Source organism: Camarhynchus parvulus, chromosome 13, assembly GCF_901933205.1.
Source record: "Camarhynchus parvulus chromosome 13, STF_HiC, whole genome shotgun sequence".
NCBI classification, from domain to species: Eukaryota; Metazoa; Chordata; class Aves; order Passeriformes; family Thraupidae; genus Camarhynchus; species Camarhynchus parvulus.
The window spans coordinates 2,237,478-2,251,612 of NC_044583.1; the positions used below are offsets into that span (position 1 = coordinate 2,237,478).

Consider the following 14,135-nt stretch of genomic DNA (forward strand, 5'->3'; position numbering starts at 1 on the left):
CTGAGGCTGAGCTCATGACCACAAGCAATGCAAGAGTCAGAAACACATGGAAATGGACAGATGCAATAACATTTTGTAGGTCTGCCTTGCTCTACAGAAGCAACTCAAATCCCACTGCACTCCATCAGGACAGCCTGGTGTTATCTGTGACATGTGACAAGCAAGGCAATGACCCAGTTCTTCTCCAGCCTCACACACAGAGCTCCCCTCTCTGCTTTTTCTTCCATGCCAGGCCACTGTGAGGTTTTGCTTGTGGCCATCTCCTCACTGCTCAAATCTCTCACGAGATGATAATGCACTGCAGCCATACCCAGAAGGGAGGTTGCATTTATCTGCTCATCACCATTATGATAAGGAACTGAAGGATTCTAGAGCACAAATAATAATAAACAGTCCTACTAAAATTTTAGCAGTCATCCAAAGGAGATACCTCATCAAAATATTGGCTTAGGGGGAATCTCCTCCCCATCCTTATCACACACTCTGTTATAGAGAGAGGCAAAGACTACTGAAATCTTATTTACATCTATTTCTCCCAAGAAAATGTAAAGGAGCAGAACACAAAGTCACTCTCACATCTCCTGCCTTCCACTCCCACTGCAACAAGAGCAAGAGACATTGGCACACCATACATTGCTCAAAAAAGAGGGATTGTTGATAATTCTAAGTATAGCCACATACTGAGTAAATCAAGGGAAAACAAAACAAAGCAAAAACCCACAGAAAACCCAAAAACATTTATCAGATAAGGCACGGAGTCATTAGAAGACAACAAGGAGACAGAGAGTCTCACAGTGAAGTCATCTAGGCCTTTATTCCAGGCCTTAAAATTCATACCTGAGAACATATAGAAGTCACTTAGAAACTGCAAGTGTTTGGCCCTGAGGACTTACATGGCAGAATAGCTGAGTGGTTTCATATCAGGAATGAGTCCTCTCCTCAGCAACTTCTACTGCAGCATGGCCTGCTCACCTGGCTCAGTCATGAAACCACCATTTTAAACAGCTTCTCATCAGCCTCTTTCTCAAAGTAAATCTTCTGACAAATTACAACAGATTCCCTTATCAGTTCTGCTTCATAATCCCTACACACCGTTCAGTAAAGTAAGGATGTGATGAAAAACATCAGTCACTGTGTCATATTTCAAAGTACTGACCAGAATTGCAAACATGAGCTTCAACCTTCCTGGAAACAAAGACCTGAATGGAAATGCAATTACAATTCTGAAGAAACTCTATATTACAATGTGGCCTAGAGAGACTGACAATGGATATTTCACACAGGATTAATTAGCTCTTCCAGCCAACAATTGTGGTTCTACAGGTACAGTTACTGTGGAAAATGTTACTCTTGGAGGACTGTCATTGTCATTCATGACAGAGACACCAGGATCAGAACAGCAATGCCACTGCCTGTAGCAACAAGCATGAAATCAAACAATTTTTCTACAAAACCCACACCGAGTCCCCCATTTGCCTGGCACAGAACTGAGCTCTCACCCTCCTCACTCTGCATTCACAGCCTTCACTTTCACCATAAACACAAACCAAAATTTTGGTTCCATGTTAGCCACAGAGAAAAACAACACCTTGGGGAAACATCCATTCATGAAGTTGTATTTCTTGAATGAAATATTCAAGGTCAGGCAGACTGGGGCTCTGAGCCACCTGCTCTGGTGGAAGATGCCCCTGCCCATGGCAGAGCAGCTGGAGCAAGAGAAATCTTAAGGTCCTTTGCAACACAAACCTTTCTGTGATTCTGTGCTTCTGGGATTCTATGTACAGCTTCAAGGGATGAATGAGAGATACTCTCCCTACTGGATAATTATATGTTTTGCAGTTTGCAAGACTGCCAGACAAATTCAGCTTTACTCCTTGACAAAAACACAAGCAAATAAACAAACAACCCAACCCAAGCCAACCAAATTATCCAAAAGAACTGAAATTAACCCAGCCAAGAATGGGAAAACACCAGAAGAGTATCAACCATGGCCTCACATTTCAGATTGGGTCACCTGCAGTATATACACAACTCAGCAAACTCAACTGTAACCAATACACAGGGGCCTAACACAGGAGTCACTCCACAGGCCCCAGACTGTCATTTCCTTGGGCAGTAAGAGGAAGAAAAAGCTTGGAACCACAGCTGGGGGCCTCATCTAAATACCAGGACAAACAGAACTGGACACAATTCATTCATTCATTTTGAACTGTATCACAGTGAACTCCAGCACCAGCCCTGTCTCTGCATACACAGACATCTTCTCTCTGGCCAAACATAACATGACAGCAAATTTTGCATGCAGACATCATTAGAAGAAAACTCGTGTGCACAGCTTCTCAGAGCCCAAGCACCACAACTAAATTATTATGCTCCTCCATATCACTTCATCAAGTAGGAAATGTTATATAGGCCATAAATTATTACCAGCTCTGTCAAAGACCCACACATGCAAGTATCACCTTAAAGGCAACATCTCCTTTCTTCAGCACATGGACTCCTCAAAGCATGTGTGACTTCCACTCTTGATGCAAAGGAATATGGAACCCAAACTAGGCCATTTCAGTCCAAACCACACAACTGAAAATCATAAGACTCCTCCTGACTCATTTTCAGAAGGCCAGCAATAGCCCTGGGGATCAACAAAACACATGCCATGTCTCCAACAGGACCAACTCACACATAACACATCCAACACTCCCTCCCAACCCTTCACAGCTCCCATGGTGAGCACAGATCTTCAGAATTTGGAGAGGCTACCCAAAAACGAAAGTTGATCAGACAGTATCTCCTTACCATGGATCATATTTGACTTCACATCCGAGACATGGGACAAGAAAAAACATTTATTAAAGTGACATTTTAAGAAACATGCCTATGGAAATGTCTCTGTCTTTTCACCTATAACCATGAAAGAACCATCTTCAGAACATCAGAAGAATGAGACAGAAAGTTAACGCCTGCGGAACTAAAGAGCTCACAACTTTCTTCCGGGTTATATAACTCACAGTAGATAATTCATGATATTGTTTATAGGCACTGAATGCACAGCTTGCGATTCCCATACCCCATTTGTCATAAGTACAAAATTAAGCTTTGCAGTGACACAATCATGATGACATGAAAACACTCAGCAAGAACCTGCCAGGGTTCTCCATGCAACTGGAATACAGATCTTCTAGACAATTACTTGGGGAAGAAGAACTCCACATTGCTTCATCCTAGAGATAGGAACCTAACAGGGAATGGAAGAAAACATTCCCCTGAGTCTTTCAGCAGACACACACACACAGCTCACAGCACCCAGATTTCCAACCCTTCACACCATCTATGGTGTCCTTTCAGCCATCTATCATAAAAACATGTGACAGTGGAGGCCCACTTCCCCAGACCATTTCTCTTCCCAGCACCAATTTCACACAGCTATCTGTACATCTCTGTGCTGTGGAAGCTACATTTGCTGCTCACTGAAGTTCTGTGAAGAGACTTCATGGGTCTCAAAGGAAAAGCCAAGCAGTCTTCCAGGAGGCACTGATTCAGTGAATATCTGCTCACAGGGAATTATGCCCACCTTGTATCTCCCACTGCACCTTGAATGTCTCCCTGCCCATCCAGGCAAGTCTCTTGCCGTGCTAAATATTTTCTAGTCAAGGATCATCCAGCTACATTTGACATAGCTCTACATTAAAAAATAAGAAAACAACCAAACCAGTTCTGCCATTTCCTCCTGCATATCCTCCTCCACATGCACCCACCCTCAGGCTTTTCAAAGAAACACAACTTCAAGAGGATCTTTCATCTACACATCAGGTAGACAGACATCATCAAGGACCTCTTGCTGCCTGGTCCAACCCCCTCTTGGTGAAAAAGACCAAAACATGGATGACACAAACACTTCCCGCTGATCTCCACTATGTATCATGGAGAGCGATAAAGGCTGAGAAGAATGTGCAGAGAGGTTCCACACAAAGCCATCAGCATTTTGTTCAAGACACATTCAAAATATTCACGCAGATGTGCTCTTGGGAAGACACGTGAACCTCCCAAAAAGCTGAATTTCTTAGTAATGAGATGCATCCCTTCAGGAGAGCAAATGCTATCAAGAACACAGATTTTACACAGCACAGCTGATATAGGGGAAACAATACCTGGAAGGTAATCAATACCCAAACATGCGACCGAAACTACAGCCAGCCAGTAGCAGCCTTTTCCCTCCTTCCTTCTTCACTTACTGGAAGGCTGAGGATCTACCCCATGTTTACATACCGACACCACTGGACCCCAGACGTCAAAACTTAAACGAAGGAAACCTTACCACGCTTTCAGACAAAATCTGTTATGAAAGACAGTGAACACAGCGAGGAAAGGGCAGGGCAGCATTACAGGAAAGCGTCACGAAGAAAATTTGGACAGAGGAACTCACCGAGGAAGGGGCGGGATCGGCGGGGAGGGCGCCTGTGGGGTCGTCGTCCCCGAGCAGCGGCGCGGGCTCGTCGGGCGGCGGCCGGGCCGGGAGGGTGTCGCAGCAGCTGGCGGCCGAGAAGCGCAGGTGGCTCTTGCGCGAGTCGGCCGTGAGCGACACGTCGTGCGAGTAGGAGTGCAGGAAGGCGCGCACGCCGTCGATGCCCACGAAGTGCGAGACGGGCACGCCGCGCAAGGCGCCGCTGTCGGGCGGCAGCAGGTGCTGGCGGTGGCAGCGGCGCAGGCGCAGCGCCAGCAGCAGCAGCAGGAAGGCCAGGAAGAGGCACGAGACGGCGGCCACGGCCAGCACGAGCCAGCGCGTCAGGCTGGCGGCCGGCTGGCCCGGCGCCGCCGCCTGGTCGTCGGGCGCGCTGGCCAGCTCGGCCAGCAGCTCGGCCACGCTGTCGGCCAGCAGCACGCTCAGCGTGGCCGTGGCCGAGACGCCGGCCGCCCGTGGTCCCGCACCAGCACCAGCAGGCTGTGGCGCGCCGCGTCGCGGGCCAGCGGCGAGCGCGCCGTGCGCACCTCGCCGCTGTGCAGCCCGACGCGGAAGAGCCCCGGCTCCGTGGCCTTGGCCAGCTCGTAGGACAGCCAGGCGTTCTGGCCCGCGTCCGCGTCCACCGCCACCACCTTGGCCACCAGCGCGCCGGCCTCCGAGCGCCGCGGCGCCAGCTCCACGCCCGACCAGGCCGCAGCGCCCGAGCCCGCCGCTGCGGCCGGCGGCGGGTACAGCACCTGCGGCGCGTTGTCGTTCTCGTCCACGATCAGCAGCCGCACGGACACGTTGCTGCTCAGCGCCGGCGCGCCGCCGTCCTCGGCCAGCACGCACAGCTGCAGCTCGCGCAGCTGCTCGTAGTCCAAGGAGCGCAGCGCGTACAGCGCGCCCGTCTCCGCCTGCACCGACACGTACGACGACAGCGGCGCGCCCCGCACCCGCCCCTCCGCCAGCCGGTAGCGCACGCGCGCGTTCTGCCCCCAGTCCGCGTCCGTGGCGCGCACCGTCAGCACCAGCGCGCCCGCCGCGTTGTTCTCCGCCAGCCGCGCGCTGTAGCGCTCCTCCAAGAACACCGGCGCGTTGTCGTTCACGTCCAGCACCCGCAGCGCCAGCACCGCGCTGCTCTGCAGCGCCGGCGACCCGCCGTCGGCCGCCCGCACCGTCACGTTGTACTCCGACACCTGCTCCCGGTCCAGCTCTCTCGCTGTCACCACGCTGTAGTAGCTGCCGTGAGAACTCTGCAGCCGGAATGGGACGTCCTTGTCGAGCGAACAGCGCACCTCGCCATTCTTCCCCGAGTCTTTATCATGCACGTGCAGCAGGGCGACCGTCGTCCCCGAAGGGGCGTCCTCAGAAATCTCATTTAGCGCTGACCGCACGGAAATCACCGGCACATTGTCGTTTATATCCGTGACGGCGATCGTGACTTTGGCAGTGTCGAAAAGTCCGACGCCATCCTCTGCCTGCACCTCCATTTCGTAGGAGTCGCCTTCCTCGAAGTCCAAGCTCCGCAGTAGCGTGATCTCTCCAGTCTCAGAGTCCAAGTAGAATATCTTCGAGGCTTTCTCTGTGATTTTCTTAAACGAGTATTTCACGTGCCCGTTTAGCCCCTCGTCCCTGTCCGTGGCTGCTACGGTTACGAGGACAGAGCCCACGGGCACGTCCTCGGGCACACGCACCGTGTACTCCGCCTGGCTGAACACGGGCGCGTTGTCGTTCGCGTCCACCACGGTCACGCGGATCCGAGCCGTGCCCGTCCGTGCCGGATCGCCGCCGTCGCTCGCCCTCAGCAGCAGCTCGTGAAACGCCGCCTCCTCCCGGTCCAGCGCCTTCGCCAGCACCAGCTCGGGACGCTGATCGCCGCCGGGGCCCGCCTGCACGGCCAGCGAGAAGTGCTCATCACCGCTCAGCTCGTAGCTCTGCAGGGAATTCCGGCCCAAATCTGGGTCGTGAGCCTCGGGTAAGGGATACCGTGACCCTGGAGCTGTAGTCTCGCTCATTCTCTGTTCCAGTTCGATTTTCTTGAAGCTGGGTGCGTTGTCATTAATGTCCGTGATCTCCACTTCGATTTCGTAAAACTTCATTTCCCCCTCCACTATCAGTTCACAGCGCAGCACGCATTGCTGCACACTCTCGCACAGCTGCTCTCTGTCGATGCGCTCTCCTATCACTAAATGTCCCGTCTTCCCGTGCAGAGCGAAATACTGCGTACTACCTTCAGAGACAACGCGGACGCCGCGGTCTCGGATCTCCGGCAGCTGCAGTCCCAGGTCCTTGGCCACGTCGCCCACGAAGGAGCCCTTGGGCATCTCCTCGGGCACCGAGTAGCGCAGCTGCCCCCACGCCGCCTCCCAGGCCGCCAGCAGCACGGCCCAGAGCAGAGCTCGCTGCCGCCGGCCCCAGCGCCTCCCCGCCGCGCACATCTCCGCTGCGGCACCGCACCGCGGCCAGCTATTCCCCGCCTCCGACTACCGATCCTCCTCCTTGTTCCACTCAGACCCCGCTAAGCGCTCCCGGCTTCTGCCGCCGGCCCTTCCGTCTCGTTGCAGCACGGGTCCGTAAATCGGGGACTCTTGCAGACCGCCCGCCGCCGAGCCTGACAGGGAACAACCGATCGAACCGGTCGCAGCGGGCGGGGCTGCAGGGCTCCGAGCTTCCTCTCGCTCCTCTCGGTCAACAGCGGCGCCCGCAGCCTCCTCCCGGCACTGCAGGCATCGAGCGCTGCCTTGCACACGGGCAGCTCGCGGGGAGAGGACAGTCGTCACCGAAACTTTGTGGCCAGATCAGCGGGACTAAAGCTGTCATTTCTGCCGCCGACTTCCACGAAAGCACGGGACAGACCACAGCTGAACTTCTTTAGAGAGACAGACGTATGTTCGCTTTGGAGCACAGTACAAAACATCCCTTAACCAACGGGATATTACCCAGCAGCAATCAAAGTCTCAGTATTTCACTTCGGGAAATAAAGATTACAAAGGAGGAAACATCCACTTTGTTTTGCGAAACCCCTCATGCAGAATTAGCAGCTCTTATTGTATGGTGTAAAACCCCCCTGGAGCTTTCGTAACTCCTAACATTTCAGACAAACCTACCTTTTAGACAAAATTTTCCAAGTGAACCTGAACCTATGATAAACCAGAAGAAGAGCTACGGTGAGCCCGAAACATTTTGGAAAACACAAGTTGAACGACAAACCCGTGCCCTACAGGTGTAAACACTGATAAGGCAGGAATTGACACGGAACATGCTTAATTCAGTTGTTAATTAAAAGCCAGTATTTTGCAGCTGCCTTCCCTCAAAAGATGTAAGGGGAAGGGGTACGGAAAAAGGGGAGGAGCACCCATTATAAAGGAATAACCCGTCACAATCACACTCAGTGAAGCATATGCACGTTCCATTTGACACAGAAACACCAAAAGAGCAGTAAATAAAGAGGATTTTTTTCTACAGTTGTTACTCAGGGACAAACCATTAAACAGAGCTCGGAAAAATAAATCTCAAATATTGGGCGTCAATAACGAATCTTGTTCTACACGCTAAAAATCTGCCTTCATCATTAGTAACTTTCAGCGTTTCAGACAAATTTCGAAAACGAACCTCCACAAGCTCGTGAAAGAAAGGCTGCCGTTACTGCCTGCGTGTTCTATGTGGAAAATGAAGGAAAGGGTAAATAAGAGCATCACCAATCCTGAACGATTTTACTCAGTATAGGTGAAAGTTAAGAGCCAATACGTTGAGCCTAAGTCTCATCATCAGCTCATGAGACAAAAAGAACCCGTTCGAAAAGCAGGTTGCTAAGAAATACGGAATAGAATACTTAAAAGAATTAACTGAAACAAATCCAGAATGAGTAGTCCAAAAAGAAAAACGAAGACCAAGACTAGACTGCCTCACGCACTTAGGAGGTAAAGCTTCAGAGAGAATGGGCATAAGGAATTACACACCTCCAGTACGTCAGATTCGGCCGGCGGCTCTCCCGTCACGGCGGTACTGCTCAGGCTCGGCTTGTCGCGGGAATCGCCGCCCAGAAGCTCCTCCGCCGACAGGATGGGCACCGGCGGCGGCGGCCAAGCGGCCTCGGGCAGGGCGCGGGCCGGCGGCGGCACGCACAGGTTGTAGGAGTAGGGCAAGGTGCCCTCGCAGAAGTCGGCCGGGAAGGCGGCGCCGGGCAGCGAGAAGCGCTGCGCGCCCAGGCAGCGCAGCACGGCGGGCGGGCCGGCCCGGCGCAGCCGCGCCAGCACGGCCAGCGCCACGCTCAGCACCAAGAGCGCCGAGAGCAGCGCCAGCGCCAGCACCAGGTAGAACTGCAGCTCGGCCGCCGCCGCCTCGGCGGCCGCCGGGCGCTCGCTCAGCTCCGGCAGCGCCTCCCGCAAGCTGTCGGCCAGCAGCACGTGCAGCGTGGCCGTGGCCGAGAGCGCCGGCTGCCCGTGGTCCTTCACCAGGGCCACCAGGCGCTGCTTGGCCGCGTCCCGCTCGGCCACGGCGCGCGCCGTGCGCACCTCGCCGCTGTGCAGCCCCACGCGGAACAGCGCCGGCTCCGACGCCTGCACCAGCTCGTAGGACAGCCACGCGTTGCGCCCCGCGTCCGCGTCCACCGCCACCACCTTGGCCACCAGGTAGCCGGCCTCGGCCGAGCGCGGAACCACCTCGAAAGGCGGCGCCGCCCCTCCCGCAGCCTCTCCCGCCGCCGCCCGCGCCGCCGCGGCGGGCCAGAGCACCCTGGGCGCGTTGTCGTTGCGGTCCAGCACGAAGACGCGCACCGTGGCCGTGGAGCTGCGCGCCGGCGAGCCGCCGTCCTGCGCCCGCACGGCCACCGTGAACTCGCGGCACTGCTCGTAGTCCAAGGAGCGCTGCGCGTACAGCGCGCCGCTCCGCGCCTCCACCGACACCAGCGGCGCCGCGCCCGCCGCGCCCGCGCTGCCGCCCGCCAGCCAGTAGCTCACGCGCCCGTTGGCGCCCGCGTCCGCGTCCCGCGCCTGCACGCGCAGCACCAGCGCGCCCGCCGCGTTGTTCTCCGCCACGTACGCGCTGTACGCCGCCTCCTCGAACACCGGCGCGTTGTCGTTCACGTCCGACACCTCCAGCACCAGCTCCCTGCTGCTCCACAGCGCCGGCCTGCCCCGGTCCCGGGCCACCACCGTCACGCGCTGCTCGGACGCCTGCTCGCGGTCCAGCGCGCCCGATGTCACCACTTTGTACGAGCCGCCCGGCGACGCCACGATCGACAGCGGCGCCTCTCCCGACAGCTCGCACGACACCTGACCGTTCTCGCCGGAGTCCGGGTCGTTCACGTTCAGCAGGGCCACCACGGTGCCGACCGGCGCGTCCTCGGGCACGGGGCTCGACAGCGACAGAATGGTGATCTCGGGCGCGTTGTCGTTCTCGTCCGTGACGTCTATTTGCACCTTGCAGTGTGATACCAAGCCCCCGCCGTCTCTCGCCTCCAAACCGAAGCTGTATTTACTCTTCTCCTCGAAATCGAGTGGACCCGCCGTCCTTATCTCCCCGCTATCGCTGTCCACAGTGAACAAAGAACTGATGGCGCCTGGATGTTGCTGAAGGAGTACGAGACTCGCCCATTAGTGCCCGCGTCCGCATCTGTTGCCCGCACCCGCAGCACCAGAGACCCTGCCGGCAGATTCTCTGCAAATCGTGCCTCGTAGATGGTTTTGCTGAACACGGGTGGGTTGTCATTTGCGTCGGTCACGTTGACCCGAATCTGGACAGCCCCAGACCTCGTGGGTTCCCCGCCATCCACTGCCGTCAGCACCAGCTCAAAGGAGCTCTGCTTCTCCCGATCCAACGCTCTCTCCAGCACTAATTCCGGCTGCTTGCTTCCGTCAGGGCTCTCCTTTATGGACAGAGAGAAAGATGGGTTGCTGGTGAGCTGGTAAGTCAGCAGCGAGTTGCTTCCTACGTCAGCATCTTGGGCCATCTCCAGCGGAAAACGAGCACCGGGAAGAGTCCATTCACCAATCTCTAGTTCCAGAACAGCCTTGCTGAAGGCCGGGGAATTGTCATTCACATCCTCGATGGACACCTCGACGCGGAAAACATTCAGCGGGTTGTGCACCAGCACCTCGAAGCTGACGGAGCAGGTCGCCGAGTCGCCGCACATCTCCTCCCGGTCCAGCCTCTCGTTCACGTACAGGTTCCCGTTCTCCTCATTCACCATGAAGTATTTCAGCTGCTTCTTGCCGGCAGACGCCACCTGCAGCTTGCGCGCCGGCAGCTGGTCCGCGCTGAGCCCCAGGTCCCGCGCCAGCGGCCCCACGAGCGAGCCTCTGGCCAGCTCCTCGGGGATGGCGTAGCGGAGCCGCTCGGCCGCCGCCCGGCACCACACGCACAGCAGCAGCGCGGCCAGCAGCGCTCGCCCGCCGCCCGGCCCGCGCCTCTGCCGCCGCCTCACCGCCATTCTCTGCCCGCTGCGCTCGCCGCGCTCCTGCCTCCTGCCGCTGCCCTGCCTCCCAAAAAGCCGCTCTCGCCGCCCAAAACAGACACCGCTGAAAGACACCCAGGTCGCCGCGCCGCCTCTCGCCGCCGCTGCTGCTGTTGGCGGTGCCGCTGCCGCTGTGGCCGGCGCCGGGCGAGCGAGCAGCCTGCGGGGGCAGGACGCTGCGGCGGCGGCGGCGGCGGCTCCAGCGCCGCTCGGCGGCGGCCAACAGCGACACCCGGAGGCGCCGCCGCGACACTGCAGCCGCCGCATGGCCGCGCTCAAGGGGGCCCGGCTTTGGGCGGGGCTCAGCGGCTGCACCGGCCCCGGGGGCTCTGCCCGACTGCAAACAGCCAGAGCAGGAGCTCTTGCTTAATTCCACTCCAAGGCGTTTCTATCGTAGATGTGCTGGCGGGTACTTTCAGGGCATTCTTTTCAGTCACATTGAACAGTCAGAAGGAAATATTCATGGCAGGGCAGTAAAGAATGGAATTCAGCTGCTCTTAATAAAATCATGGGCCATTAACACCAGCAATAACCGACAATATAGGGAAGATTTCAAGAGCTTTTTCGCACTGTCTTCAATTGTCCTTTCATTATCTGGGAAGAATTAGTTGAAGATATAGATCAGCCTAAAGCAATGTAAGCATCCCCATGCCAAGACAGTAGAAGAATAACATTTACTCTTTTCTTTCTGACTCATTAAACTTGCTTCATCTGCATCTCCATATCTGAGCGGCTGACAATGGAAAGTGCAAAGCAACGCTGAGTCCTTCATAGAGCCAAACAATATTTTCAGTTTCCCACTCATACTTTACTCTAAAGGCCATTTAATCCACAGCTCTGACATGAGCAGGAACACTTTCTGCAAGACTTGAACGTTGAAGGCACGTCCAAAACTTCTCTGGCAATATCTTCCATTTTGACATAACTCACACTGAGAAGATTTCTCCTAATCAAAACCTCAGTACTTTTAGTGAAAAATCAACAGTCTGCTGTCCTATGGTCACCAGACCTTGTAAAAACAGTTTGCCCCATAATTCCTATAGGCTTGTTTATAAATAAATAATTTCAAAAGTCTACACAGAGGTATCATTTCTCTATGTTTGAAGAATTAAACTCCTTCAGCCCTTCCGCACTGCAGACAACCGTCAGGCCACTTCCATGATCCTTCTGGGAACTCTAGCATGTCCATTGGGATATTGGCCCAAGATCTCCATGCAGTCTATGCTCTCATAAAAAGAGTTTAGAGGGGAGGAAGGACCTCCCTCGACCTGCCAGGCAGAGAGCTTGTCATGCAGTGCAGGACACAATTCCAGCAGCAGGTGCCCATGGGCAGCTCATGTCCCACCTCATCACCCACCAATAACCCAAAGCTCTTCCCTGCAAAGCTCTTCCCTATCCCCCACTCTCTCTTTAAACTGGGCATTGCCCCACCCCAGCTGCAGGACCTTGCACTTTGATCCATTTCATGATGGCTGCACGGGGCCACTTCTCCAGCCCATCCCTGGCTGCCAGCTCTGCCCTGCCCTGAATCAACTCCAATTCGTGTCAGCTGCAAATTGCCTGAAGGTGCCTCAATCCCCTTGGCCATGGAGGTGCTGAACAGAACTGGGCCCAGTCAGGGCCCTTGAGGGACAGCACAAGTCACTGCTTTCCACCTGGACATGGAGCCACTGTCTGTAACTCTCTGCAGGTGACTCTCCAGCCTGTTCCTCAGCCATCTGACAGCCTCCAGGTGATTGCCCAGCATGTTCCTCTGGGTGATGGCCTGGGGGACACTGCACACGTTCTCCCACTGGGCCCTGGGCTGTCCATGGGAACCTTGGCTGGGCTGGCTGGTCACTCTGCACTTTGACAGCTGCAGCAGAGATGATCCTGCATGATTACACTGCAGACAAAATGTTCCTGGGTGAGCACAGCAGGAGTGCTTGTGAAACCCTTCCTCTGTGCAGCTGTAAACATCCCAGGTGTGTGTGGGAACTGCACCTGCACTGGGGCAGCTGGGACAGAGGAGACCTTCCACATGAGATCAGACACCCTGAGGCTGAGCTCATGACAACAAGCAATGCAAGAGTCAGAAACACATGGAAATGGACAGATGCAATAACATTTTGTAGGTCTGCCTTGCTCTACAGAAGCAACTCAAATCCCACTGCACTCCATCAGGCACAGCCTGGTGTTATCTGTGACATGTGACAAGCAAGGCAATGACCCAGTTCTTCTCCAGCCTCACACACAGAGCTCCCCTCTCTGCTTTTTCTTCCATGCCAGGCCACTGTGAGGTTTTGCTTGTGGCCATCTCCTCACTGCTCAAATCTCTCATGAGATGATAATGCACTGCAGCCATACCCAGAAGGGAGGTACAATTGTCTGCTCATCACCATTATGATAAGGAACTGAAGGATTCTAGAGCACAAAAATGATAAACAATCCTACTAAAAGTATCAGCAGTCATCCAGAGGAGAATGCCTCATCAAAACCATTGGCTTTGAGGGAATCTCCTCCCCATCTTTATCACACGCTCTGTTCTCAGAGAGGCAAAGTCTACTAAAGTCATATTTACATCTATTTCTCCCAACAGGAACAGGAAGAAAGTCACTCTCATATCTCCTGCCTTCCACTCCCACTGCAACAAGAGCAAGGGACATTGGTACATCATATGTTGCAAAAAAAAGAGATGGATTGTTGTTAATTGTAAGTATAGCCATATACTGTGTAAATCAAGAGAAAACAAAACAAAAGCAAAAAACCCACAGAAAAACCTAAAACATGAATTAGGTAAAGCAAGGAAACATTAGAAGAGTACAGGGAATTAGAGATGCTCACTGTGAAGTCTTCTAGGCCTTTATTGCAGGCCTTAAAATTCATACCTGAGAGCACCTGGAAGTCACTGAGGTCTCAAGCTGCAAGTGTGGCCCTGAGGACTGAGACAGCACAGCAGGATAGAGGGGTTCATTTGAAGAATGAGTCCTCTCCTCAGCAACTCTTTCTACTGCATGGCCTGCTCACCTGGCACAGGTAGGAAACCACCATTTTAAACAGCTTCTCAGTGGCCTCTTTTCAAGGTAAATTTTCAGACAAATTACAACTGATTCTCTTATCACTTCTACTCGCCACACACCATTCAGTCTTAAGTGGCTGAAGTAAGGTTGTGCTGAAAAACATCAGTCACTGTTTCATATTTCAAAGTACTGACCAGAATTGTGAAAATGAGCAGCAACCTTCAAATAAAGGCCTGAATGA

General features: G+C 54.4%; 2 protein-coding genes across 2 annotated transcripts in view; both read right to left on the minus strand.

Annotated features, from left to right (window-relative positions):
* The window catches only part of LOC115908821 (protocadherin gamma-A12-like), a 107,056-nt gene that overhangs the window by 83,077 nt on the left and 9,844 nt on the right, over nt 1-14,135 (minus strand).
* LOC115908535 (protocadherin gamma-B3-like) lies at nt 9,820-10,999 on the minus strand. Its single transcript, XM_030957184.1, has one exon. The coding sequence runs from the start codon at nt 10,869-10,871 to the stop codon at nt 9,954-9,956; it is 918 nt and encodes a 305-aa protein (XP_030813044.1). The 5' UTR covers nt 10,872-10,999; the 3' UTR covers nt 9,820-9,953.